General features: G+C 37.3%; 1 protein-coding gene across 1 annotated transcript in view; it reads right to left on the reverse strand.

Moving 5' to 3' along the window:
- The window catches only part of GULP1 (GULP PTB domain containing engulfment adaptor 1), a 109,065-nt gene that overhangs the window by 31,260 nt on the left and 50,495 nt on the right, over positions 1-27,310 (reverse strand). The window contains exons 4-5 of the mRNA XM_035899085.1: positions 11,308-11,379; positions 1,114-1,212 (exon numbers count right to left, since the gene is read on the reverse strand). Coding sequence (XP_035754978.1) covers positions 1,114-1,212; positions 11,308-11,379 — 171 coding nt within the window. The remainder of the gene's footprint in view (positions 1-1,113; positions 1,213-11,307; positions 11,380-27,310) is intronic.

Genomic DNA, 27,310 nt, shown 5'->3' on the forward strand with positions numbered 1-27,310 from the left:
GAATATGGGGTTTAGTACCCCTTTCTGCCCTATGACACAAGGAAGATGCAAAAACAGTAATGAAAACTGACATGGATATTTCTTGCCCCCTCTGCTTATGAACTGTTGAATTGCGGTTGTATCAAGAGTCTGAAGCGAGAACAGGGTTCAAGAAGATATAGCCTTGAACTAAAGCTACCTTTTCTCAAAGGGCAGTATGACTGAGTGGTAGCAATTACTCCAGAATTAAGAAGCAGTTACAAACACTTAATTCAAATCCAACATTCAACATATGCACAAGAGATTTAAGAGCACTCAGACGTTAAGAATTCCTGACTATTGAATAAATACTTTTTAGCTTGATTATATTTACCTCATTATTCCTCTCTGAAGTCTATAAGGAGGATGTTTTGCTCACTATGTAACCCCTTCCAAACTACCAGAGCAAACAAAGGACCGGAAAACCCATCCACAGGATGACTCAGTGGACCTAACTGCTGAAAAAGCAGGAATTGTCATGCTGTGCCAGATGAAAAGCCTACAGTAGTGCTTATGGCCTGCTACACGGCGTTTACAGAGAAATGGGTAACACACTTGAGGAACATAAGCATTCTAGGGAGGGGGGGGAATACAATAAAAAAATAAATAAATTAAAAACTCAAGAAAAAGAGGAAAAAAAATGACAGGTTAAGGAAAAGAGGTGCAATTCCAAAGCAGCAGCATGAAGAATGAGTCACTGCAAACAAATTGTCTCCTCGTTCACCTGCAGACACCTACATGTGGGCACCTACACAATAGCGGCCGTTTGGAAAAGTTATTTATCCTATGCAGTGTTAACATTTATTTATCACAGCGTTTTCACCTTCCTCAGAGTTTAAAAGTTCTGGTGTGAAAGGACTAAAAAAAATTAAATACCACATTAGCTATGGTCTGTATTTTGTGGTATCATGTACCTTCCTGGGAAGATGTCACCCATGTGCTGTTAGAAGAAATGGTATTTTAAGGTAATTTTCCATCAACAGAATGGCTTTCATTGTAATATTTCTTTAAACTACAAAATAATAAAAACATTAAAAACAGTTAAAACAATATTTAATTACTAGTTTAGCACCATAAACACATTAAGTCTCTTACCTTTGTTTTTGGATCTAGAATTTTTACACCATAGATTGAAATTTGTAATTCAACTTTGGGTGTCTTAAGGCCTTCAGATTTCTTGATATGTCTTGCAAACTGTAAGATGGAAAATACCACAGCAATCACATTAATGATAAGGTTTCTTTATTTTTTTTATTACTTCTCATTTCCTCTCAACTCCTTCCACCTGAAGTAATTTCCTTCCTTCTTCAAAAGCTCTTATAAACAACGCCAACCATTCCCAAAGTCACAGTTGGGCACAGAACAGCATTTCTGACTGCACGCTATAGAATATTCCTATAATTCAAGAAAAAGTATTTTAAAATGACTTAGCTGGTTCTCTTGAAACTTTTATCTGCTGTTTAGGGACTTCATTTAAGCTTCTGCATGAGATTCCTAGGAGAACAGTAGAAAACTGAGCACTTTCAGACAGTTTGTCAACTGCTGGGCTGTTGAGCAGTGAACATCATCATGTTTTCCACATCCCACTGTTTCTACACTCGCTTCTGTATACACACACACTGCAGGTACTTCCCATATGTTCCTCTGAGGAAACCAGTTCTTTTAAACAGGTTCAGTGTGAAAGCACTACAGCTGTCACCACACTTAGAAATACTTGATCTCTTCTATCATATTCTTAGGATTTATTTGCTAACCGTTCCCTAGATGATGACTAGACAACATTTTATATGACTGGGTGAGGTAATGTGTCCTATTCAATACATTTTCCACCCTTTTATATCTGCTTTTCTAGACGTTAGATCTGACTTGTCTTCCTCTCACCAACACCACATGTAAAATAAGCAGAGGATCTAAAATTTGTTACTGGGTGGCAGTTAAGAAGTGTCATGCATTTGTGTAACCTTCGTAGAAAAGATCTGGAACTGCTCTATATTTTGCTCTGTTATCAGCCCTTTTCCCCTAAGGCTTTGACCGCCTGGAATCAAATTTCCAAATGCATGAATAAGGATGATGACTCACTGAAGGCCAGAGGAGCTGGGGTCTCTGCTTCACAACTATATCTTTAGGCACATCATCCTCAGACTTGCTCCCACTCAAGTACAATTGACCACATAATTCACCATGAGTACAAATAAACTATATAAAAATTCAATGAGGGCAAGGACTTGTAGTTGCATGAAGAGTTTAGGATGTCAACAAGGCTGCTAACCTACCTTAAGAAGGGCTAGAAGGGCAGACAGAAGCCTGAATTACCCTGTGATTGTGAAGTACTTGGCTGTACCCAACTGATACCTGCCCCACAAACACCTAAATCCCTGGTTCTAATTATTATTTATTTAAGTGATAGCTGAGGGTTTGGGTTTTTGCTCTGTCCCTATTCCCATGCCAACCAATACTTGGGAAATCTTTCCATGAACAAAACTGTTTTACACAGTATGACTGTCTCCATGTATTTGATTTCATTTATGCTTGTAGGCAGCTCCATTCATGGCAAATTATTAATTAGTTTTAAGAACCACCCTAAAAGCGCATAATTAACCTGCTTTTCTCTTCCTCCCAATTTTATTCCTCATTTTGAAAGCACACTTATTGCAAATTTTAATAACTAAAGATTAATTTATAATGAATCCTGTTAACTTCATACAGTAACATGACCTATCCAGTTTATTACTGATTAATGTTTAATATTAGCTGATAAGTATCACACGCTACACAAGTTAGTTAAAGAAAACCCCCAAACTCCCACCTAAACCACTCTATGCCATTCTCAAAATCAACTCTTAAATCTAAATACCCATTTTACACTTCAACAGCTAGGATTGCTACAGTCATTGGCCAAGTATTTTATGAAGGTTTGTACATGATGACTTACCTGTGAAAACCAGCTAGTCAAAAGTTAATTAAATCTAACATAACTTCTAGTGCTGCCTCTCTTCACTATCATGTATATAGCTCTTGGAATATACACATCTTTTTCTGTCCTCCTATTTATCTTCAAGCCCATTTCTCACACATTTGGAGTATACTTTTAACACAGTTTAATGACTACCCCCATCCCTTTATTTTAACTAAGGTGGGTTGTCTCGTACACATGTTTTTATTTTAAAAAAAGTATAAAAAAATAAAATAAAAAAACCCTAATAATTGGTTTATAGGCATTTTGGCCAACAACATTTCTTAACTTTCTAGGACAATTCAAGTTTGCTAAAGGAAAAAAATATTTTTTCTTTAATAAAAATCACTAACCAACTGCCCCCCCAAATGACTTAACTTTTATACTACCAATTTACCTGTTTGATTATGTCTCTGCTTTAAAAAATAGGAAAAGAATAGGCCAATCAATATTTCATTAGCACAGATTTTTTTTTCTATATTAATATAGAACTTAAATCGTCTTTCAGATCATTTTCATACATTTACCCAATACTCCCACTGTGTCAGTTTTCCTTTCTGATTTGTAATTCGATTATGTCCTTTTATTGGATAAAACTTGGAGGACATATGTGGTCCCTTTTCAGAGTAAAACAGGGCTCTGCACTTGGCTCACTTCACTACATGTTAAATGGAATGACCACAAAAAAACCCAACAATCACCTGGACAGTTTGGGTATCTCAATTTCCAATGTACTTTACAGTGCACAGAAACATACCCATGCGGCAGATAATCCCGGGGCACATCTTGATTTGGAACAGCCTTGAACTTGAATAAACCCTGGCTTTTTGGAAACTTTCTTTTATAAACAAGATGCAAACAACTATTTCTGTGCAGTAATGAAGAGGAGGCATAAATAATATTTGATTTTACTGAGTTAAAGCCAGAGGGTATGTTGAGAATGATGATGAAGTGCTTGGGTTTCCAACTGTAATCATCAGAGTCCCAAACAACAGCTACAACATGAAAAATTTTTAAAATAAGTAGATCTGAATGACTTGCATGAGTTTCAGAACAGCTGGCCAAAGCTTGCTCCAAGTAGTCAAGAAGTCTTACAACACTGAGGAAGTTCCAGAAGATAATTCTGTTCCAATACTAAAAAAAGGGTAAACAAAATGACCCTACCATGTCTCCACTCTCAAAAGGCATAAATCGAGTACCAAAAGCTACAGAATTGAAGTGAGATAAAATTAATTATAATCAATAAGGATTTTAAAAAAAATGCAGCTTGTCAAAACAGACAAAGCACTTGACTGAGTTTTGGATGCCATTATATTTAGGAAAAGAAGCAACACAAAGAAAGTATTAGTTAAGTTAGTTACATTAGTCTCCAGATGCAGTTATAAACAGGAAATTGTCATTGGGAAGATATGTTTCTAATGTATTCCAGCAGGGTTTATTTCTTAAGCGTGACATTATTGAACAATGACCAGGAGGAAAATAATTACTGATAAAATCTGCAGGCAGAAAAAATAAGAGGAAAAAATGGGAGGAAAAGTAACTAATGGTCTGAAACCTAAAATCACTACAGAGGAAGTCTGCAGATTGTGAAGGCTGATGGAGAGGCAAGTAACACAGAGAATACCTCGCCAACTTGACCACCACAGGCTGCCTGTATACGCACAAATCACCTCTACTGCAACACTGATTTTGCAAATCATACATATGGGAACAAACTTTCTTTCTTGTGAGACTACTCTGTGAAGATGGAATTAAGAAAGTCTTGATGTCATGGTAGGCTTTCCGCTAACCGTGGACTCTTCTCATGAAGCTACGACTGGGAAGATTAATGCAATCCTTGGATATTTCACAAAGACCCTTAAGACAACAACGGCTGCACCACATCAGCTGCTTATGAGAAACTACTCAAATTTTATGTTCTGAGGTTTTCAAATGCAGAAGGATGTTGACAAAATGGAGAAATATCACAGGATATTTGCAAAAGTTAGCAGAGGGCTGGAAACTCACTTTATGAGAAACTCCGTCAAATCAAAAAGAAGCTAATGGTGAAAGAAAACCACAGAAGAATCTCTTAAGCACAGGCATCCCGAGAGACAAACAAGCTTTTTAATCAAAGGTTTACTGAGATACAGTGAACACGTAGATAAATTCAGAGAATCTGGTGCAGTTTCTTAATGCTTTTCCCGCCCACTCCCTCTTCTGTGTAATAACAGATAACATACAGATACCCATCAGTGATTTCTTTCATATCTGATCTTTGCTAGAAAGCCAAGTTCAGCCACCTCCCAAACTTGTGCAGGGTTTGAACAGCAGATCCTAACACTTAGGTATCAGCCAATTTGCTTTTTTTGTTTTCTCTATTTTTTCTGCTCATTCCTTCTACCCAAAGAGGACCCTGAGGGACCTCTGGGCAGGGGAAGATTTACAAACAGCATTTTCTCCTTTCAGCCCACATTTGAAACAAAGTAATATTTGTAGTTCACGCAGTAACAAAATTATTTAAGAGGGTAAAAATCTGCAGCCTTCCATTGGCATCAGAATGGACAATGATATAAAATTGTAATGAATCCCAGCATGGCTTGGGAAGAGATACGGTGGGCCAAATTCTTAAGCTGTTAATTTATACATATATTGTTCTCAGGCAAGACACCCAGATTTGGCGCAATAATAATAGGAGCAGCTCAGTGGGATGGGCTAGCTTTTCTTTAACTACTTTGGAATCAATGTGTATTTTCCTTGAACCTTTTAGGGAAAGCAACAGATACCAATAAAACTGTTTTCTACGGTTTAATTTAGCTTTAAAAATAAAGAAGGAAAAACTCCCATATATCTTGTCTTTCATTACAGTAGCAGGGAAAATTGCAAATTCTGAGACTCTTATTAAAATTACATTTGAAATGCTTATGCATCAAGTCTTAGCAAACCGCAATCAGAGAATTAATCAGCAAAAATAACAAGAGGAAAAAAAATCACGTTTTAAAAACATCCAGGAGCTTTAGTTAAAAACAAATTCTATCAAAATCAATTTAAGCTATGCAAATCAAAACTAGGTGCTTTTATTTAATATTTACACCTCACTACGCAATTCAAGAGTTGATTAAAAAAACCTTGAAACATCAAAGGCAAACATTTCTATGATTTGGGTGCTAATCTTCAGCCCAGGGAATAGAAGTTCAACTCCTTCATTTTATGCAGGCTTTCAGCGAGACATCAGATGTCGCACTTCATATGGACACCTTAAAAGATGTTTGAGGGCAACGTAGTTGTCTAAGCTGAGACACAGCTTCGTACCTGGCTTGGAAAAGATGCCTTTCCTCTTTTTTCATAACAACATTCATTATAAGGGAAGATGTCTGAAAAAAAAAGTAGGTCCTATTTCTTTTGCAGTGAACTACATATCATCTTTTTGGCCATAAGGCGGCCCAAACTCTCATGCATGTTTTATGTGGGTATAAAGAAATTATGACCTCTGAAAAATAGCTGTCAAGAAGAAGAAAAGGATGAAAAGGCCACACACACGTGTGAACTTGAATCTCTTGCTAATCAGCTGGGTAGGGAAAAGCTGTTTCAGAAATCCATTTCTATGGAATATGTTGTATTTTATTTTCCAAACACACACTGGACTGAGGGGAAGGCTATTATTGGTCTATTAATCACAGTGGAAACGATGGTGCAGTACAGTCTTTTCTCCATCTCACTCCCTGAAAGGGTTTTTTGGTTTGGTTTGGGGGGTGATGGTGCTGGGATTTTTTTTTTTTAATACTTGTTTTGGGGTTTTTGTTTGTTTGTTTGGTTTGGTTGGTGGTGTGAAATTTGGGGGTTTATTGGGTTTTCTGGTGGTGGTTTTTTGGTTGGGTTTTTTTGTTTGTTGAGTTTTTTGGTTTAGTTTTTTTTTTGTTTGTTTGTTTGTTTTGGGGGGTTGGGGGTTTTTGGTTTTGAGAGAGAGGCTGTGAACAGGTAGTCTCTTCTTCATCTCTTCTCATCTGATCTACTTCAGGCTGTCCCTGCCTGGTCCTGAACCACACATTCTGTTTTATTCAGTACTTCAAAGGGAACAGCCATGGCTGTAAGGCTCAACCAGAAACCTCTTTATCCCAATATTAAAAGATGTTCTGTACTCCACCCTCCTCTGTCCTTTCAACAGCAAATGAAACCCAGCTTTACCAGGAAAGGGTGCTCAGAACAATACCCACTGCTGGTCCATTCATGGCAGCATCAGGACAGCATCACAGCTTGTGTGGTAGTGCGTGAAAGACCACACTCTTCACTTTGTGTATCCTTGAGGGTCAAGGAGCTGAAGAATATTTCAAGTGGTTTCAGAGTGTTTAATTCTATTTACATTATCTCTGGTCATCTCCGCTTACAGAAGAAAAGAGGAGGAGAAAAGGAGGCTGAGTTGGAAGCTGGGTATGAGAACAGCCTTAAGTTTGGTCCTCACAAAAACATCCCCTTGAAGACTGTAAAAGGAACAGCCCAAAACTCAAGTGTTTACTTCTGGTTTTTCCCTAACACCCCTCCATGCTGTTTTCTTACTAGCTTTCGGTTATGCTGCCTTTTCTATCTGCTATGCTGATCTTCCCAGCTGTTCTCACCTCTGGCAACCCTTCAAGCACGTTTTGAGAAGGACCGAATTAATTCCTACAGTCTGATTTAGAAATTATATCCTTCCATAATCAAGGACAGTAGTAATTTTGCTTTATAACACAAAGTGTGATTTGACAACTTTTACACATTTGAATAGCATAGGCATTTTCTGATACAACATCTTGGTACCATTTTCCTTAGGTTTTATTTCATTCTAGAAATTAGTTTGACTAGAAAACTGGAAGGAAAAAATTGTTTGTCATAAACTACGAGGACAGTTCACCTTATCTTAGAAATAAAAATACACATTTTAAAACATTAGCATCCAACTTCCTTCTTTCTCCTGTAGCACTGCCCCAAAAAATTTGAAAACATGAGGGCAAATCCCAACTAAATAAAAACTCTAGACAATCCTCTAGAAAAATTAAACATAGATGCTTGAAACAACGGTATATTCAAAGTGCAATTGACCCAGAAAAATTATGAAGTGTTTATAAAATGTAGTAGTATTTGGTATAAAACAAGCACAATGAAGCATCAAGAAAAATTTCCTCCAAGCTATTGTATTTTTACTGTAGAACATCAGCTCCACCTGCTGGTAAAATTAAGTTCCTGGAGTGGTGTGCTACAGGTTTGCACAAACCTCTGTTTGGCAACCGAAAAGTCTTTGTGCTGTATGAGTTAAGAGCTTTTGATTTTAAGAAGTAAAGAGTTATCTATCAAATGTCTACTCTGACATAGTTTGATGACATGATGGCTTAAGAAAAATAGTTTACAATGACAGTATTTCACGGTCTATATATCACTGTAAGTACATGACTTCAAAAGGTTATTAGTGCGATGCATGCCAGTTGTAAAAATAGCTCCAAATATTAAGAAAAAGTCAGCTGTTTTTCTGCTAGCTATTAATTTTCATTAAAAACAAATTATGATTAACATTGTGATTAAAACCAAATCCATATAATAAAAAGATGAAAATATAGCATCACAAGCTACCCATCTTTTAAAAACTCTCCTTACTCCCAAAACCACTACATATGTTTTCTTCCAATATAAGACATTAGTTTTCAATCTCTTTTCACTGGTTTAAAATTTTTAATTAACATTTTCTAAAACCAAGCTAGAGATGTGTGGTTAATAATAAAATCCAGTACCTCTAGGCTTCTCTTCAAAGAATTCAGATGCAGAACATAAATCAACGTTGAAATGATTATTCAATTAATTGAGGATTGTTTCAAACATAAAACCTCTTTATTGCTTTCTGAATTCTGTTCCGAGATTTTGTCAAGTCTTTCCAAAAGTTGTCTTTAATTACTTTTTGAGTTTTCTAATAAACTTGTGCTTACATAAGATTCCATGTAGTACTTGGCATCTAAGCTCCAAACTTGCAAACTTGAAGAAAATAGTGTAATCCTGGCAGCAACAATTTGGACACATACGTCTAAGGTGGTTTATTTAGGGAACATGTGTACGAGTTAGAACAGGTATCTACATACTCCAATGACACCGCAAGAATATACAAAAAATTGCTACCTTTATATTTTAGTGCTAGGCTGTTTTTTCCCCCCAAAAAATAAAATAGTTCTGGCTCTTTCTACACTTCAGAGAAAAGTTATTTGAAATCCTTTTTGGATCTGCTTTCAAAGCAATTTTAAGGTACCAAATCATATAATCCAGCCTACCAAAAACTTCCTTCTAGTGATCAGTGAGAGCTCAGGCTAGCCTGGACTTCCATCAGTCAGACAGAGACACTTAGGAGCTGCTTTACTTAGAAGGAGTCTGATAAAACATCATTAAAATAGAATCAAAACTTTCTCCATAGCAGGATATTATCTTGACAGATTTCTGCACAGAATTAACTTTGCTCAGGGTAATGGAATTTTATAAACACAAAACATCAAACACAACAGGCTTCACTCCAGTATTATCTGTAAACTTCATGAGGAGCACAGAAAACCATACCTTCTGTTTCCACTGGTAGCATGCTGCAATGGTTAGAAAAGGGTCATACTTACATTAGCCTAAACCACTTGAGAAGAACGAGGCAATAACGTCTCTGACAAACTGCAGCAGAGTAAATCTTTGTGGCATAAGCCATTCTAAGAATTGACTAAGCTAACCTTTAAAGGCAGCTGTACTATTTTGGTAGAGCGAAAATAACGGCAAAGAACTTCTGTTTCAATTCCTTAACACAATTACTAATCAATCTTGATTAATTTTAAACGTAAATCTCAATCTTAAAAGCTGAGCTACGTGAACAGTGTTTCATGCCTTCTTTCTTCCTTTTTATTATAGTAATAACACAGAATCAAGTTTTTTAATATCGATTCCCAAAATTTTCTGTCCATTTCTGAGGAATTTCTGTTTAAATGAATACTGAAAACCCTACAAAAAAAATATAGGAAGTACAGTAGCGTAGTAGGCAGAACAATTTTTACATCTAAATTAACTAATGCTCCAAAAGCTCTAAGCAGCTAAGCATGGAACAGTGCAATTCCCCTGCAATGTGAGTTAGCAGACAAATTAAATCAGCATTCCCTGGCACAACTCATAGCATCTGAAGAACTTTGAGCATATTAGCTGTCACTCAGCCAGTCAAGTCAAAGCTGTGTTATCATTTAGCAACCCTTAACAAGTTCGTAACTACCAAGTGGTAAGGCTAAAATGAAAGAATATTAGCATACCATGAACACACTTAATTTTCCTGTCTCTTTCTGGTCATTGTGCTAGGACACTTTTCCAATTGTCTACCAAGTCCCTCAGTACTTAAGAACATATAACCATATAATCACAGCCCATCTACAGTGTGGTTTGACATTCTAGAAGAAATTGTAAATGTCTGATTTTCTCAGACATCTATGTGCACCAGCACATAGACAGTGTTTGTGCACACAGACCTATTCCAACAAAACATGAAGACCTGGAAGACAAGGCAGTAATGCCCCTTGTCATAAGCAGTTTTACATTGGTTTGTAAACCCTATTCTCTCACTACAGCTCTATTTCCAGATATATCACCACTTATCACAGCTGGAGGGTGAATGACATTCATGCTGGTGTCATCAACCTTCACCTCCAGTCGAACAGTTTACATGGATCAGACATGTTTAGCTTCATCTGAAGAGCAGCCAGGCACAGCCAGTACCCATGGAGCTATCACAGCCCATCTACAGTGTGGTTTGACATTCTTACTCCTGTCCTCTGGCACCAACAGCTTACCTGAAGTGGGTGGGTACTCTGTGTTTTGCAAAAAGGGGCAACTCACCCAACTGGGGGTCACAGGAAGCACCGCACAGCCCAACGAAATGCGGGACAGGCATTGCTAACGTCGCTAGGTATTCAGTCAACGAAGAGTTTATTTTATTAAATTCTCTGACGACGTGTTTGGAGTGCCATAATTAGATGGCATTCAGTAGCCATAAAATGAGAATGGCAGCTAAACCAAACTATTATTACCTAAGTTAGAATTAATGAAGCCCTCAAGTTTCCCAAGAACAATCATTACACATTAAGGTACACAAATCTTATCCTAAAAATAATTGTGTAATCTAGGTGACAACTAAATATACGTACAACAGAACAACTGATAATATAGACATGATATGGGAATGCCTACACACGAGTGAAGAGGCGTGTAAAAGCAACTGCTTCTAGAACCAATGAATTTACCTAGAAACACTTACAAAGTGTCTTATCTGTGAAAACACATTAAGAATACATTCCATTTATATTTCATCAAAAATGCTTTCTTACCTTTAATTTTCTAACAGCATCTCTTACAACTTCTGTGCCTTTGGGCTGTTCCACTTCTGTACTGCCAAGAAACTGAAAAGATTGTAATTTGTGAGAAGTTAGTTATGCATTGAAAGGCCTAATTGACTCATGTAATCTTATTTCCCAATTATTTCCAAGTAACATTTTGGAAAGAAAATAATTTCAATAGCTGATAAATAACAAACTTTCATACAGCTATTTCTAATCAAGAGAATAGCAAGAATTAAATTCTAATTAGACAAATATAAGACTTATCAAAAGCAGCTTTTAAAAAACATTTTATTTACCTCGATCCTATACAAGTCTGTACATTAGAGGTTAAGTACCTTTTTCCACTGGGAAATTGTCATTTTGGTAATACCATCTCTTGGAAAAGGCTCATATTAAAATCATGTCTACTAGAGATCATATTTTTACCAACCAAACGCACACCTGTTAATATACAAAGCATGATACCCCAAAGGTACTTTACAATTTCTTTATTTGTACACTGAAATGCCTTTATGTTCTGTACAGTTTTGCTTGCCTTCTACTATACGGTTATGAAAGGTACAATAATCCTGCCCAAACTGCATCTGTGTAATAATTTAATTAATTTTGAATTGCCCGATTGTCATATTGAGGTACAGTTGATTTAAGTCCCACCATGTAGGAACTCCTAGAAAGAGTCCAGAGGAGAGCTACTAGGATGATAAAGGGACTGGAGCACCTCCCCTACGAGGAAAGGCTGAGAGAGTTGGGCTTGTTCAGCCTGAAGAAGAGAAGACTGAGAGGGGATCTCATCAACGCATACAAATATCTTAAGGGCGGAAGTCAAGAGGACGGAAGCAGTCTGTTTGCAGTGGTGTCCAGCGACAGGACTAGGGGCAATGGATGCAAACTGAAACACGAGAGGTTTCAGTTGAATATGAGGAAGAACTTCTTCACTCTGAGGGTGGCAGAGCACTGGAACAGGCTGCCCAGGGAGGTTGTGGAGTCTCCTTCTCTGGAGATATTCAAAGCCCGCCTGGATGAAGTCCTGTGTAGCATGCTCTAGGTGAGCCTGCTTTAGCAGGGGGGTTGGACTAGATGATCTCCTGAGGTCCCTTCCAACCCTTACCATTCTGTGATTCTGTGATGTACCCGTACATGCCAAAATAATGCTAGCAAGGAAGTACAGACCCCTGTTTTTCTTTGAAGTTCACAATTTTTTTCATAATTGTGTAACATGCAGATGTGTGCAGATGCAGAGGTATGCATACTTTTAAAGTCTTAGCAGTTTCAAAAGGAACCTAAATTTGCCAAGCTACAGATGCTTTCCACATAGTAACTCTGAAGTTTTTAATTTTATTAAAACTTTGAAATGTGTTTACTGTAGCCAACGTGCTCAAGCTGTACACCTGCAAAAAAGCTTTTCAGCTCTACCAATAATTAAGTCTCATTATAAATTTGCTACTGATTTTGAAGTATGATGTGCCATCTTGAATACAACAGTGTGCAGATCAAAACACCAGCCACATCTACTGCCAATACTCTCTACTACTACAATTCTCCAGCTAGGAGACGAAGTTTTTGTAATAATAAAGCAGAAACCTCTATTATTGAGTTGTTGCCTTTCATGCAACATCCTTGATGACTTTAAATAGAGGCTGTGTTCTTCCCTGGAAAAATGACAGTTGCAGAAAACAGATTTAGAGAAAGAAGAATGATTCTTGGACATTATGGATACTGTATGTGACAGAGGCAGAAAGGGAAAGGTGAGTGAATGTATGTGAGCAAATTTGAGGGGGAAAAAAAAGGTAACCACAAGCTTGAATGTACAAGAAAGAAAGTAGATAAGGACGGATGAGAATCTAAGAGGAATACTAACATTACCAGGTATTTGTACACAAGCATATTTATACACCATCCACTTGGCTTGCTGTAAAGTTTGCAAGCAGGCCAGGGTATGTTATATACAGTACAGTAATCCTGCATAAACACAGGAAATAACAGCTGCAAGCATGGACAAGGCCCAGTGAACAGAGAACACAGGTCAAAGCTGCTGACGGTGAAGTGGAAGACGGCTGAGCATGCTTCATCCATGTGTGCTTCCTAATATTTGCGTAGCTTTGAAACTGGCAGCTCCAGAGGTGTTATCAAAGTAAGCAGCCTGGTACTTCTTGATACACATTTAGGGCCAGGCCTTGCGTGGAATTATGTCAAGTACGCTTCCAGATGCCCTGGGGTACGCTGCCTTGCCTGCAGCCACTTCTCCAGAAGGGCAAAGGCTGTTTCTTATTTGCTTACTTCCATCCAGATGACTCTCAAAAGGAAGAGAGTAATTTTCCCTCCCCTTCCCTCTCAGCTATCTCCCTCTGATTCAAAGTCCAAGAAAGTTGAAGGTATCTTTGCTGTATTCAATAAATCCCAGCAGCAGACCAATCGTTCCACATAACGATAACTTCCATAAATACTGTGGCTTGTACCAGAGGCTTGTACCTCAAGCTAATTCACATTACTGCCTTAGAAAGTGTAAGCACCAAATTAAGCTTCTGCCACAGCTGAATTTGTAAGCCCATACTAATGTTCCCAAAATCAGAAATCACTACTTCTCATCATGGAGGGGAGGGAGAAGTAGACATCTAAATAGAAAGATAAACTGCTGAAAGCACAGGCTTAAATGACTGACAAAACCTGAAGAAACACACAGGAATCAGGTTTGCTCAACAAGTTACAAAAGAAATAAACAACCAAGACCCAAAGTATATGGAAACATCATGAGCATTGTATCAATATTTATGGAACATAACTTTACTGTATTCAGCTCTGGGGCCCCTGCACATAAGAAGGACACGGACCTGTTGGAGCAAGTCCAGAGGAGGGCCATGAAGATGATCAGGGAGCTACAAAGACAGGCTGAGAGAGTTGGGGTTGTTCAGCCTGGAGAAGAGAAGGCTCCAGGGAGACCTTACAGCAGCCTTCCCCTGAAGAGGGCCTACAGGAAAGGTGGAGAGGGACTTTTTACAAGGACATATAGTGATAGGACAAGGGGTAATGACTTTAAAATGAAAAAGGTTAGGTTTAGATTAAATATAGGGAAGAAATTCTTCTCTGTGAGGATGGTGAGGCACCGGAACAGGCTGCTCAGAGAAGTTGTGGATGCTCCATCCCTGGAAGTGTTCAAGGCCAGGTTTGGTGAACCTGGTCTAGTGGAAGATGTCCCTGCCCATGGCAGGGGCGTTGGAACTAGATGACCTTTAAGGTTCCTTCCAACCCAAAGTATTCAACCAACTAGATTCACCAACCAGAATTCCACCAGTCATCCACAATGCATCATCTTCCAGATGAGTATCGGTTTTGACATTAAGCATCACTACTGAAATTTTTATTACTCTCAGAAGTTTTGAGCTGCATGTGGAATTAGAGCTTATGCTTAATAAAATATTCAGCATAGGAAAACACAGTGAGATGCATTTAATCCAGAAATACAAAGAAGATCTGTGGCTTGAGTGTTAATATCAATTAGAAATGAAGAGACCATGCCATGGGTTGCATTGTCTGTATCTGATATATATATTAGTATCTTTGTTAACTGCAGTTCTATTTTTTGTCATTCACGTAAGCTCCAGTTTTAGTTATAACTGCTTACACATTTCATGCCTGACCTTCATAAGCTTTCTCATTTAATTTATGTAGAGAGTAATACAAAGAAAAACAGCACTTAAGAGCATGTATTCTGAATATTTGTATTAATTAAATTGATCTATTTGGGGGCAAAATATATTAACAGGATTTCAAATCAAGATAAGTTACTTTCTAATCATAACAAAAGAATGACTATGCAATATAGGTTTAACATATAGCCAACGTATTAACTGGAGGCTTTTTATTGCTTGCTTTTTCATCTGCTCTGTATCTTTTGTGTGTGATCTGCCCTATCATTGTATTTTAATATCACTATAGTATTACTTGTAATAGTTAAGCTAAGCAAACACATATATATTTGCAAAACTGAGACTTTAGATGACAAGCTCAATGTGACGAAGGCCTCTGTGTTTGTATAATCCCTAACACTGCCACCTCTGCAACTTCTAAAGTAAATAACTAACAACTAATTTACCATCCTCATGAAATGGGGAGACGGCCATTTCATTACGGTATTTTCAGCAGATTTTTCCCACCAAATCTCACACAAACACAGAAGATAAATATTTGTTACATCAGGAATTCGGTACAGCTGTGGCATGAGTAGTATAAATATTCATCTTGGAAGAGTTTCTGCAACAAAAATTTTAAAGCAAAGTTGGTAAATATGAAACTATCCTGTTCAAGATCAGTCTCCTTTAGAAAGCAATACTGCTGCAGAATTCTAGATGGAAACTTTAAAAGTCAGCGATTGCTTTGATCGCTTCAGGTTCCCTTGTGGAGCTATGGCCCTCTGGCAGACCCAGCTGACAAGGAAAAACAACAACAACATGAAATATAACTGTTCCTGAGAGTCAAGCTAATACCACTCCCATGCTTAATTTAATTGCAGAACAGAGAAATAGTAAATGATGCAGCAGTTCCCCATCACATCATTCAGTATTAATCCTATATGCAATTTAATAAATGCACTAATTTCCTAAGTTTTCAATAACATTAAATACCTAATACATATTAAAGATGTTTACATATGATTGCTAGATATATTTACTGTTTGCAACTAGTGAAAGTGCTGTTCCTGAAGTTGGTGTACTTTATGCATAATAAGCCAATAAAAAAATCTCAATAAATTAGGCATGTCACTAGACTCATCTTTTTAAATATTTATGTATCATTTAGTGCTAACAAAAAGTTCACCAGAATCATACTGAGTCTCAGTTGGATACTTTAAGAAGTTTGAAGAGAATGCCATTTATATTTGTATAACATACAGCAAGTTAAGGCAATTTTTCCCCCATATAAATTACTACACATTTTTCATTGCGATCTGCCATTCTTCCAAACACATTCCCTATAAAACTGATGAAAAGTTACTTTTCTAGTTCATTATTTATTCTGATCTCAATTGCAGCTGTCTATAATCAGAAATAACTTTTATGAGGTCAACAGATCTTATCAGTCAAATCAGTTCAAAGTACATTAAGGCTTGTTCTTCCCTCACTGATGCTTGCCATTAAGAAAGGGAGCTGTTGACCAGCCAAACACAAGATGAACACCTCAGATCAAGCTGTTTATCATCTAAGATAAGCAGACAACCAGATGTGCTTGCTCTACATGCAAAGATTTGCAAGATAGTACAGCTGTGGAGAATTAACAGACAGTATTTCATCATACCAGAATCAAGTTTTATCGTTGACAACAACTGGTAAAATACGTAAACTGTAATGGCCAGGAGGGCTGTCTTACACAACAAACTAGTAAACAGACCCTTTGTGGGGAATATCTCCTCCTCCACAATGCGGTTGAAATTAAATTTTCCTATGCATTTAAATTGAGCAAGACATGTTTTGGTCCAATTCAATAGTGAAATAATGAAAAATGCTTTCATAGTTGTGAACATCTTTGGCTGGAGAAACTATTAGAATAAAAGGTAAGTCTTTTTTACTTTCATTTTGCTGGCTCAATTAAAAGTAAATTCAAGCACAGGGCAACTTCAGGTATTCAGAATCCTTTACAGTTCTGACAAGTCTATTGCTGTTATCAGGTCCCCAATAGCTGTTAGTAAGGTCATGTGAACTGTTAAGGTTAACAGTTCACTATTTTTCCTTGCCATTAACAAGACGCTCTCCAGTAGTTCTTCCCCCGTCAGCTAATAATTCAACCCTCAATGTTCTACTTTTTTTAACATGCGAAGTATATCCAGGTGCTTTTCTTCAAAACTTAGGGGGGAAATATAAAACCCCCTACCCATACTTTGGAAAAGTTAGTTTTACCAGGGTCAAAACCATCATTAAACCTAAAACTTTGCTAAGAAATAGTTTTACATGCTCTTTTGAATATTTAACGTAGACTTCCACTCTTCCAGTAGAGAGCAGTGTAGGATATTTTAATAATAAAACCACATCTGTTTTGTCATCACATTTCAACTTGAAAAAAACCCAGTCTTTCACAATGCCACATTTCTCTGAAATCCCTGAGCATTAAAAGTTCTCTTTTATGCAGATTTAAATGCAATTATATGAAAAAAGTACTTACCAAACTCATACAATAAAGAAAGGAAAAAAGCAATGCAAAATTACTGGATACCTGCTGCCAAAATTTGACAAATTAGCTCCTTCTACAGCAGAAGTTGAAGGGATGTTGATTTACTGATGAAAGGAAGATAAATGTATCGACATTCTGATAACATCAGAATGACACTATATACTATAAAACTAGAATGGAAGAGAAGTGGGATCAGTTTTGAAGCTATGCAGAAAACCAATGAACAAATGTCTAAGCTGTTAACAACTTCCTAAGACATTTTTGTTCAGCCTTGCATACGTGAGTCTTCTCTGCCAACTGAACAGCAGAAGTACAATATGGACTATAAAATAGTTTATTTTTCTATTTTGGTTTCCTTCTCTTTCCCCACCCTATAGTCCTGTTCCCCACCTGTATTGGTAGAGAACAGAGGAAGCTGTTACACGTTTTTGCCAGAGTACATAAATGTTTGGATTTGTCCTTTTTGGTGGGCACTTCTCTAGTGACACCTTAAAAACAACCGCCTCTCCCAGGTATGATTGCTGCTCAAATGAGAGCAGAAATCAAACTTTCCCCATGAGCATATAAGAGAGGAAAGTGCCACAGACATCAGCACACTCCCTGAATATCCCCTGCTTGTCGACATGTAATGCTCTGCAGAAATGGTGACTCTGACACAGAAAAAAACATTCTACACGTTTTTCTGAGGGAGTGTTTGAGTAGTATTTGCAAAAAAAGGAGGAATGCATGATTAAAATATCAAGAAAAAAAGAAGGGTCTTCTAATGGCAACCAAACATTACCAGGTATTTCATCCATCAGTAGAATTAAGCCAAATGCATGTGAGAAAACACAGAGGTGAAGATATTTACAGTAATTAAGATAGAAAGAAAGAAATATCTATCTGATGAGCTATTGAAATATTGGGGTGAAAAAAAAAGACAGTATTACAGAAAGAGCCATAAAATAATTAGGTAACTGTTAACAAAAGAATCTTCCAGATGCAGTCATGTAAAAAACACGTTGTGCTGAATTTTAAGCAATGTCTCAACACGCCATGATGGTTTATTTTGTACTTTCTTCTATTCTCTAGAAGTGTAGTAACTTAAGAACTCTTCACTATCAAATGTGGAAGCAATCATCTCAGTCTTCAGATTTGGTGCTATGATTAAACAATAAAGAACACAATTTGGTAACTAAAGCTTAATATGTCTTTCAACAGTTGATGGACAATGTAGACATTTCCTTGGAGCAGTACACCTCACCAGGCTCTGGATGTGGTTCTTGCCAAGAACCCGAATGTCTGGAAGTGGGAATATCTAGAAATGTTCTGGTAAAGATGCCTGAGAAACTGAGGACATAGGGTCATCCTAATCTTGCCTACACCTATCTTCTAACCCATGTTTGGATTTGATGAGAAATTATACAGCTGCTCACTGGGAAGAAAGCTGAAGCGTGGTCCAAGTAAGTTAAATCTACCTTGGTGTAATTTTAAAGGCAAAAGAATGAGAATAATTACACCAGGTCATATTCTTCCTCAAGTCCCACTGCATTTTAATCCACAGCCAGATGGGAAAAACTGAAGGGCACAGAAAAAGGAGAATACAATAGCTGTATACATTTATATTAACATAGCCGGTTTCTTTGGAAGCAGAACTTCAGAAGAATTTAGGACACACTTTGTAAATGATCAAAACTTAAGGCCGTCTCCAGAGAGATCAGTGTGGTCATATGCTAAGGGGGCTATCAACAAGGATATATTTAAATTAAATCAGATCACAACACAGCTAGCAAAGCTATTCTCTGCATAAAAATATCTAATCCTAAAGGTAAAATAGCATTAAGAGATACAGTTAGTACCTTCACAAGGAAGATAAGAGCAGACTGGAATACAGAAAGCAAACAGAAAAGGTAAAAAGCTTATCTTGTCAAAACTGTCACTGTAGAAAATACCAGTTGTACAAGAAAAAAACATTCAGTATTTCTTCAGTCCATCAATTCACACAGCACTTCAGAAGCACATCTCAAACTGTATCATGCCCTGAAGAGCTGTCAGGCTGAATATGAAGATTGTAACGGAGCTGGGGTGGTGGGAGGGAGGGGGTGTACATTGCTCTCCCATTGAATACACCGTTATCAACCACCTTCCAGCTACCCGGATTTTAGCCACTGGCTGAGAATAAACACAGCTACACGCAGACTTACTTCCACCGAACAACTGGATGAGGAAAAAGTTCTTTGGCTTGCTCTGCAGACTTGCTAGCTGGAGCTAACAGTTCACTGCTGGTCTAAGCGAGCTCTACATTCCCACCTAGCGGAGGCATGGTGGCAGCAGCAGGGGGGCAATAGTAGTATCCCTTAGGGATATTCCAGCTTGGAGCAAAAAACCTGCAAGCTCAAATAATCTTTGAAAATTCTTTCAAAGTTTTTGATGTATAGGAAAAGGGTTTAAAGAGGAAGATGTTAACAGTGCACAAATGACAGTGATGCTAGTATTAGCAGTATATCACACTGAAGCCCTGTTTTTCTTTTAAGCCCAGGTGCACTTCCATAGCTGATACATAAACAAAAAATCCAGAGATAATATTTGGCATGAAAAAAACAAGGGCAGGGGAAGACGGTAGTGAGAAAAAATTTATGACTGGAGAAAAAGAATTTCTTATAATATGGTTCTCTGGTTGTGACTGGGATGCACAAGTTCTTTTGACAGCATTCTTTCTTCAGGTGTGCTGCCCTGTTCATTACCCTCCACATGCAAGAATCCTGTGCTCAGAGACTGGATAAAACGAAGGATTAAATTAAAAGAACAACACGCTTCCAAACTCTATCCTCTGGGTTTCAATTCGGACACACCCAGTGTTTCCAGTTTTGGCTTTTACACATGGGAACAGATTTTGGGGTTTTTTTGTTTTGTTTTGTTTGGGGGTTTTTTTGGTTTGGTTTTTTTTTTTTTCTTAGCAGAAGCATCTGTGAGCTCCTTTTACTGCAACAGGAGATGTCTGTGGGTAATCCAAAGGCACCATCATCAGGTTATTATAGCTCTTTTGCTTCAATGCAGAAACTATTAACACTTAACACAGAGATTCATCTAACATCAAACAAAGGCATCCAATTGCAATCTCCTATTTAGATTTTATTTAGTCTCTGACCTCCAAGAACTAAGAACTGGCAACTCTAAATTCACTGTTGAAACTTAAAATACAGTATCTCTGTAAGAGTGATCATTACTGAACTAACATTCAGTGAAGGTGTTTAGTCAAACAGATTATACTTCTGATAACATGAGTTCACGGGGAAGGGTACCTTCACCTTCAGAAGAACCATTATGTACCCCGAGAGGGAAAACAGAACTAATTACCAAAGTTGGTACTTCCTTTAGAAAGGTACATTCCAAACACGAAGCCACTCACTGAAGACACCTCGTACTGCTTGAATGCCTCAATTCAGAAGATTTATTTGTATTCCTGACTGGATTGTTCCCAATAAAAAAAAATATTTACTCTAATTTAACTGAAGAGAGTCCACCTAAAAATAATTCACAGTCACTATTTTAAACATCAACTTTTCAGCTTAGAAGTGCACAATAATAGACTAGACAGATTTTTCAGTGTTACAAGTCCATAATCAGACAGTAAACTTAGTTGCGCACCACAGGAGTTGGATTCAACTCAAGCATCATTTCTTTATGGAAACAGTAAAGTCAGACTAAGCCCTCAAATATTTACAGAAATACTATTCTGCACCAAGTCCTAGATATTTTCAAATATATTAATATAAGAAAATTGAGATCTTGTTTGCATTTTTTTCGTAAACCAGATGCCAATAGTGATTTAATTTATATTAACCATAAGACACTTCAACAATTCCTGTATTCCACTCAAATACACTGAAGTAGAACAAACAGCTCTACACCTACAAACTCTTTTGCAAATATGTTAAATGTACTGTTAGAAACTTTAGAACACAGAGACCACCCCTGCTTTGATTCCCACTTAATCTCCTCAGACACTAGCTAGCAACACCAGCAAGTCTAGAGGGAACTTCACTGCACTGCAGAGTGAAAAAAGGTTTTCATTGTTACTACTTGTATAAAAGCAAGTTGTCTACCCAAATTGAAGGTGAGGGTTCATTTTCTTTAGCACTCCCATAAAGGTAAGGGACAGACACTCCACCCCATCCCCTTAAAACCACCCAATCTAGTGCAATGCTACAATTAAAGGAACAGCAATATCAAGATCCCAAGCGCTGGTATTCTCACAACAGCTTTCTTAAGAGTTACCACTATAACACACTGCATAAGACATGCAAAACTGTTGTCCTAGTTTTTGGCTCTGTTTTGTCCTGCTGTATCAACGCACTGTTTTTCATAATGTTCCTTTAACCACAATGTGTACTGGTCTGCTCTGTATTAGCATTCTGCAGGCTATCTAGCTTTTTCACAAAATATAGCAAGTTAAAGCCTGAACTCAGTGTTCTCAAGCTCCATCTGTCCTGCTGACTTTTTTTATCCCTGTTGCAAATACTCAGCCCATCAAACAAAACCTTCCCAAGAACAATAAAAACTGCACTGAGATGACAAAAAACCCTTATGAAGAAACAAGCTATGTTGTCAAGTATTCGATAACAAAAAAATTGGCAAAATTCGATAAAAAAAAAATTGGCAAAACCATTCTGCTTTACCAGTAAGATGAAGCTTTCTAAAATTTGGAGCATTTTGATCAACTCAGAACTTCTTTAATGGGGTGAGACAGCTGAATTAGGGGTGCACTTCTGGGCCACATGAGTAAACAGGCCATGACGTCATTCAGAAAGCGGCTGTTCCTTCAAAGAGATATTTCCCAGATGACTTCATTTTTAGGCATGAATCTGAGCGCAGGCCTCAGATTCTTTCATAACAGCATGCCCAAGAACAGCCAGGAGTTTCCATGTGCCATTTCGAGGTGGGACTGTGCAGTTCGCAGCATTCAGCTTGCAGTAACTTCTTCAGACTGAAGCTGGACAGAAAATCTTTACAGCCTTCCTCTGTTCAATGTGAATAACCTCTACAAGTTGTGGAAGACACTGTGATGGATTTTTATATATATATAGTGTATATATTAATAAAGACCAATGGAAAAGTATTGAAGTTACTCTTTTGTACTGGAAAATACTAACAATATTTTATAAAAGCAGAGATACAATTCCACAGACATTTTCAATTTTGTGAATAAAGTTTATTTTGCTCTAAACTAATTGCTACCTCCTTTGTCCTTGCCTAACATGATAATGCTAAACTTGTAGTATCACACACTCTTGCCATGGCAACATGCAGTGACATTACAAACACAGAAACAGGAATTCCCTGTGGGACAAGTAGTCACAGTTAGGAACAAAATTCTCATTCAAATCCAAATAGCTTTAGTAATAGGAACAAGTAACTATTGTCCATTACTCTTGGTTTATTAAAGCCCTTTTCCATATTTCACATGAAATACGAAACTGCCTATTTTAAGGACACTGCATCTCTTCTGAATCAGGACTTTTAATACTGTGAGCCTTACTGCACCATAGATTGGAATAAATGACTCCTGTTTTAATTCTTGATTCATAGAAACACTTGGCTGTCAAACAGAGGACAAGCAGCACACCAGAAAATAGTTATTCTGGAGAAAGGATCATGGATGTGTGGAGCTAGTGCGTTAGCTTTAGTAGCCTTGAAATTTAATACCACTTTTGGTAATTTTGTCATGCAACACAAATTTTGAACATAATCTGAACATTTTCTTTTAAACTACCATTACCACAGAAGATCATCAGCTCTTTAAATTCTAGTATTATAACTACTTTTGTGTGTAGTAAATAATTTATACATATGTTCTATGAGGGAGATAATGGACACCACAGGACAGATACATGTACTGAGGTGTATTAAAGGACAGGAACATGAAGTGTGAACTACCTTTGTTGGGTTTTTTTTTTTTTGGTTGTTTCCTAAACTGTAGAACTCCTATACTGAGAACCACTACATTTGTAAAAAAAGAATGAGCCTAACATTTTCTTAGGAAAGCAACTTCAGTGGGGAAATATTCTGAGTCAGTATATAAGGTGTGATTCATAACCACATGGATTATCTACAAGAATGTGCTAAAATAAATGCCACATTCATGTAAATTAATAGCAATATTTTCATATAAGTGGCCAAGAAAATGTCTGTGTTTTCTAATTAAAAATGTCATTTTTTATTTTGCTCCTAAAACCAACTTCCTACGCTCCACCTACCACTTTAAACCTATTATTAATTTCACACAAATGACACCTGTAGACATCTTTCTGAGTTACTATATTCACCCTCGGAAATTTTCAGAGAAAATTTGACTGGGGTAGCAAAGTGAAAAAATCAGATAAGCTGTCTATCTGTGGAAGTTAGAGAGAAGCTCCATGCAGCAGAGAAGACAGAGAGGACAAAGCAGATCAGTAACTGTGACCCCAAAATTGCATCATGTTTGAAGTTCTGAGAAAATATCTTTAAATAAAGTGTGTATATCTTGTGGAAAAAGGATAGGGAAACCAGCACTGGTTCTGGGTGCTTTGACTATTTGAACTGAAAGGGGGTAATAGCATAAAGAAAGCACACCTAGGAGGCAACCTGAAAGAGTAAATGAACTGGAAAAAAAAAAACAAACCAGAGGCTGGAATGTACCAGAACATACGGAAACTTAAGACTAAATGGGTGGCACTTAAAACAGCAGTTAGATGGCATTTTCATCTACTACAGGTTTGTGATCACAGTACAAGATAATCTGTTAAAGAAACTTCAGGAATCTCATTTAAGGTTTTTATGGAATAACATAAACATATTGGAAATTTTTCTTTCAAAGACTGGGAGCGTGCCTTTAACATACGCCTGCCCCGTTATCTGTGAATGTCCTGCCTGCACAGGAGTCAAATCCTACTCTGAATCCCTCTTCTTCAACTCCATCACAGATTCTGGAAGCAAGTTCTACACAGGCAATGGCCCTCCACAAGAAAAGCACTTCCTACGTTACTTTAGCTGCACTGGATCTTTCACTTTTCCTACATGTAACTGGAAGAGTCTTCTCTGTGATCATTATTGTTTTATGAACCTGTTTATATTCTGTCTTGTTAATCTGTTTTTTAGAATAAACTGTCTTTTCTTATTTTTATTATCTTTTCTTATTTCACATAATCTCACACGGAAGCCAGCTGTAAAACATCTGTGATCACCATAACTCAACACTTGGCCTTCAGGCACTTCAAGAATATCAGTACCAGAGTTTTTCCAAAAGCTAGCTAGGATGAGAGTCATTTATTTTAAAACAATACTTGGAACAGAAAGAACTGCCTCATTATTTACCATTCTGTAGATATTTAAAACAAATTTGCAGAGCACTACTGAAACACAGGAAATATTTTTCCCTCTAAACAATACAAATTAAGGAACTGGATTTTTTTTATTAGAAATATTATTTTAGCAAATTGCAAAAATGTTTAATAGTGACTACTTCAACCTGACAACACCAGATACGAAATGAAACCACTATTATTGTGACCTTCAGATCTATCAGCAGATGAAATGGACATCTCAGATGAACTGTTCTAAGAGAACATGACTGAGTTGGAAAGTAATTTAGAAATTATTTTACAAGGGCAATTAATCCAACACTAATGTTGGCTGTCACTTCTTACTTCATAAAAAAATATTATGCTTTTCAATAAAAGACCTATTATCTGGTGCTAAAGTGGTAAGATTAATCTAGTCTAGATCTCTATAGTGATACATTAATAGGTGAACATAAAATAAGAAACCAGTGTATTTTAAAATCCTTCATATAAGGTTTTAGAGGCTTCTCTAAATAGCAACATAATCCTGTTTACTAAGAGCAGGTACTGAGAACGCATGAGTCTTGAGCTCAAGGCACTGAAGTAGAATTCAAAATTTGGGGTCTGATTTGAGAATAGAGATTTGGGGCAGATTTATGAAAAACCTCCAGTATTCCCTCAGTTCCCTATCTGTAAACTGAGGATAACAATTCACCCATTTCTTGTCTGCATTATCATTTAATTTTTCCAACTGATAAGAAAGCTCATGAGAGTCAAGGCCAAGGTCTTCTGTTGCTTACTTATTCTGAACTTTTATCTTTGACTATTTGCAACAGGGTAGCACCTAGAGCCTCCATCTCATTATTCTAGAGGCTGTACAAACAGCAAAAAGCCCTTAGCTTCAAAGAATTTATGATCTAATGAATGGTGATAAATTACACTAACCTCGTGGAAACACATGGCACAATTTCAGTTAGTACCTCTGAGTGTTACTGATAAAAATCAATGTGAAACATTGAACCCCATTCTTCCTTGTACACATCATTCTAACAGCAAATACTAATACAAGTAAAAAGCTACAACTAGTACAAAATTAACAGAATGCTCTCTGATTTTGAAAATAAAAAACATGTGAAAAGGTCCAACTTTCCCACCTCTCTTCTATTCTGGTTACCCAAAGGCAACAGGGGGAAGATGCCAAGCCCCTGAAATACATCACTAAAAGAGCAAGGAGGATTCACTTGACCACATACCAAAGCAAGACCACTCGTACTGTTGTTTAGAAAAGAAAAAAGAAAACAAATCAAAACTGAAACCCCAAACCTGTACCTAGTCTTAAAGCTTTTAAAATTTATTTGAACATTAAGTATGCACATGCAGTTTAGTGACTGCATTTTCATTTTGAGAATGGGTTTGCTTTTAATAGTTGCAGTTCCTCAAAGCCTCATAAACTGCAAGTTGGGATATGGCCTCTAAATTCTGACTTAGAAGACCTACACATTCCTGACTTCAATGGATTTTCAGCAAATCCTTCATTCATGAGTAGACAAGACTTCCCTCCCACCTAATCTTATTAAGAGAATGCTCTAATTAACGTGATTACCGAGTTACTTATCTCTGTCTCCCTAGTATCTCCCATTTCAGAAGCATGTGAGTGCTACTGCAATAGTAAGGAATATGGCTTAGGGACATTTTTAGTCCACGCTTCAAATCGCCTGTTCCTTCAAATGCAACCCTTGGTTCCACACATATCATTAAGATTTGATATATATCCGTGTTTCCACTTTCTTCTCCATTTCAGTAATTCTACAGCAACAAATTGAAAAACAACTTGTAAAACTACAGGAATTTTCTAGATTTTATTTTCCCTTAAGGATTCAGAATTAAGAAAATATTACCTATGCAAAAGTATACAGTATGAAAAAAAATTAAAGTTTAGACCAATGTAACCCATCGCTCTCTCCCTTCTAGAGGCCAATAATATATGAATCCTCATGGAGATCCATATATGTGAAACTCTTCTCAATGGTGAACAGCCTAGCTGTTGGACAGATTCCTGTAGTCTTGTTTTTGATGGTAAAATTGCATGTCCTTGTAGAAGTTTCTGTTCAAAATGTTGTGCCATTCTCTTATTTTCTAACTTTCTAGTTCTTTTTTCTAGTTTCGGCTGGGATAGAGCTAATTTTCTTCATAGTAGCTAGCATAGTGCTGTGTTTTGGATTTAGTACCAGAAGAATGTTGATAACACACTGATGTTTTCAGCTGTTGCCAAGTAGTGCTCAGACTACTCAAGGACTTTTTGAGCTTCTCCTGCTTGCCCAGGTGCATAACAAGCTGGGAGTACAGCACAGCTAGCACAGCTAACCCAAACTGACCAAAGAGCTATTCCATACCATATAACGTCATGCTTGGGGGGGGGCGGTTAGTTCGGTCGGTCGGTCGCGGGGAGACTGCTCGGGGCTCGGGGACTGCTCGCGGCTCGGGGACTGCTTGCGGCTCGGGACGGGCTGGGCATCGGTCGGTGGGTGGTGAGC

The sequence above is a fragment of the Egretta garzetta genome, unplaced genomic scaffold (genome assembly GCF_000687185.1).
Source record: "Egretta garzetta isolate BGI_Z169 unplaced genomic scaffold, ASM68718v1 scaffold297, whole genome shotgun sequence".
NCBI lineage: Eukaryota > Metazoa > Chordata > Aves > Pelecaniformes > Ardeidae > Egretta > Egretta garzetta.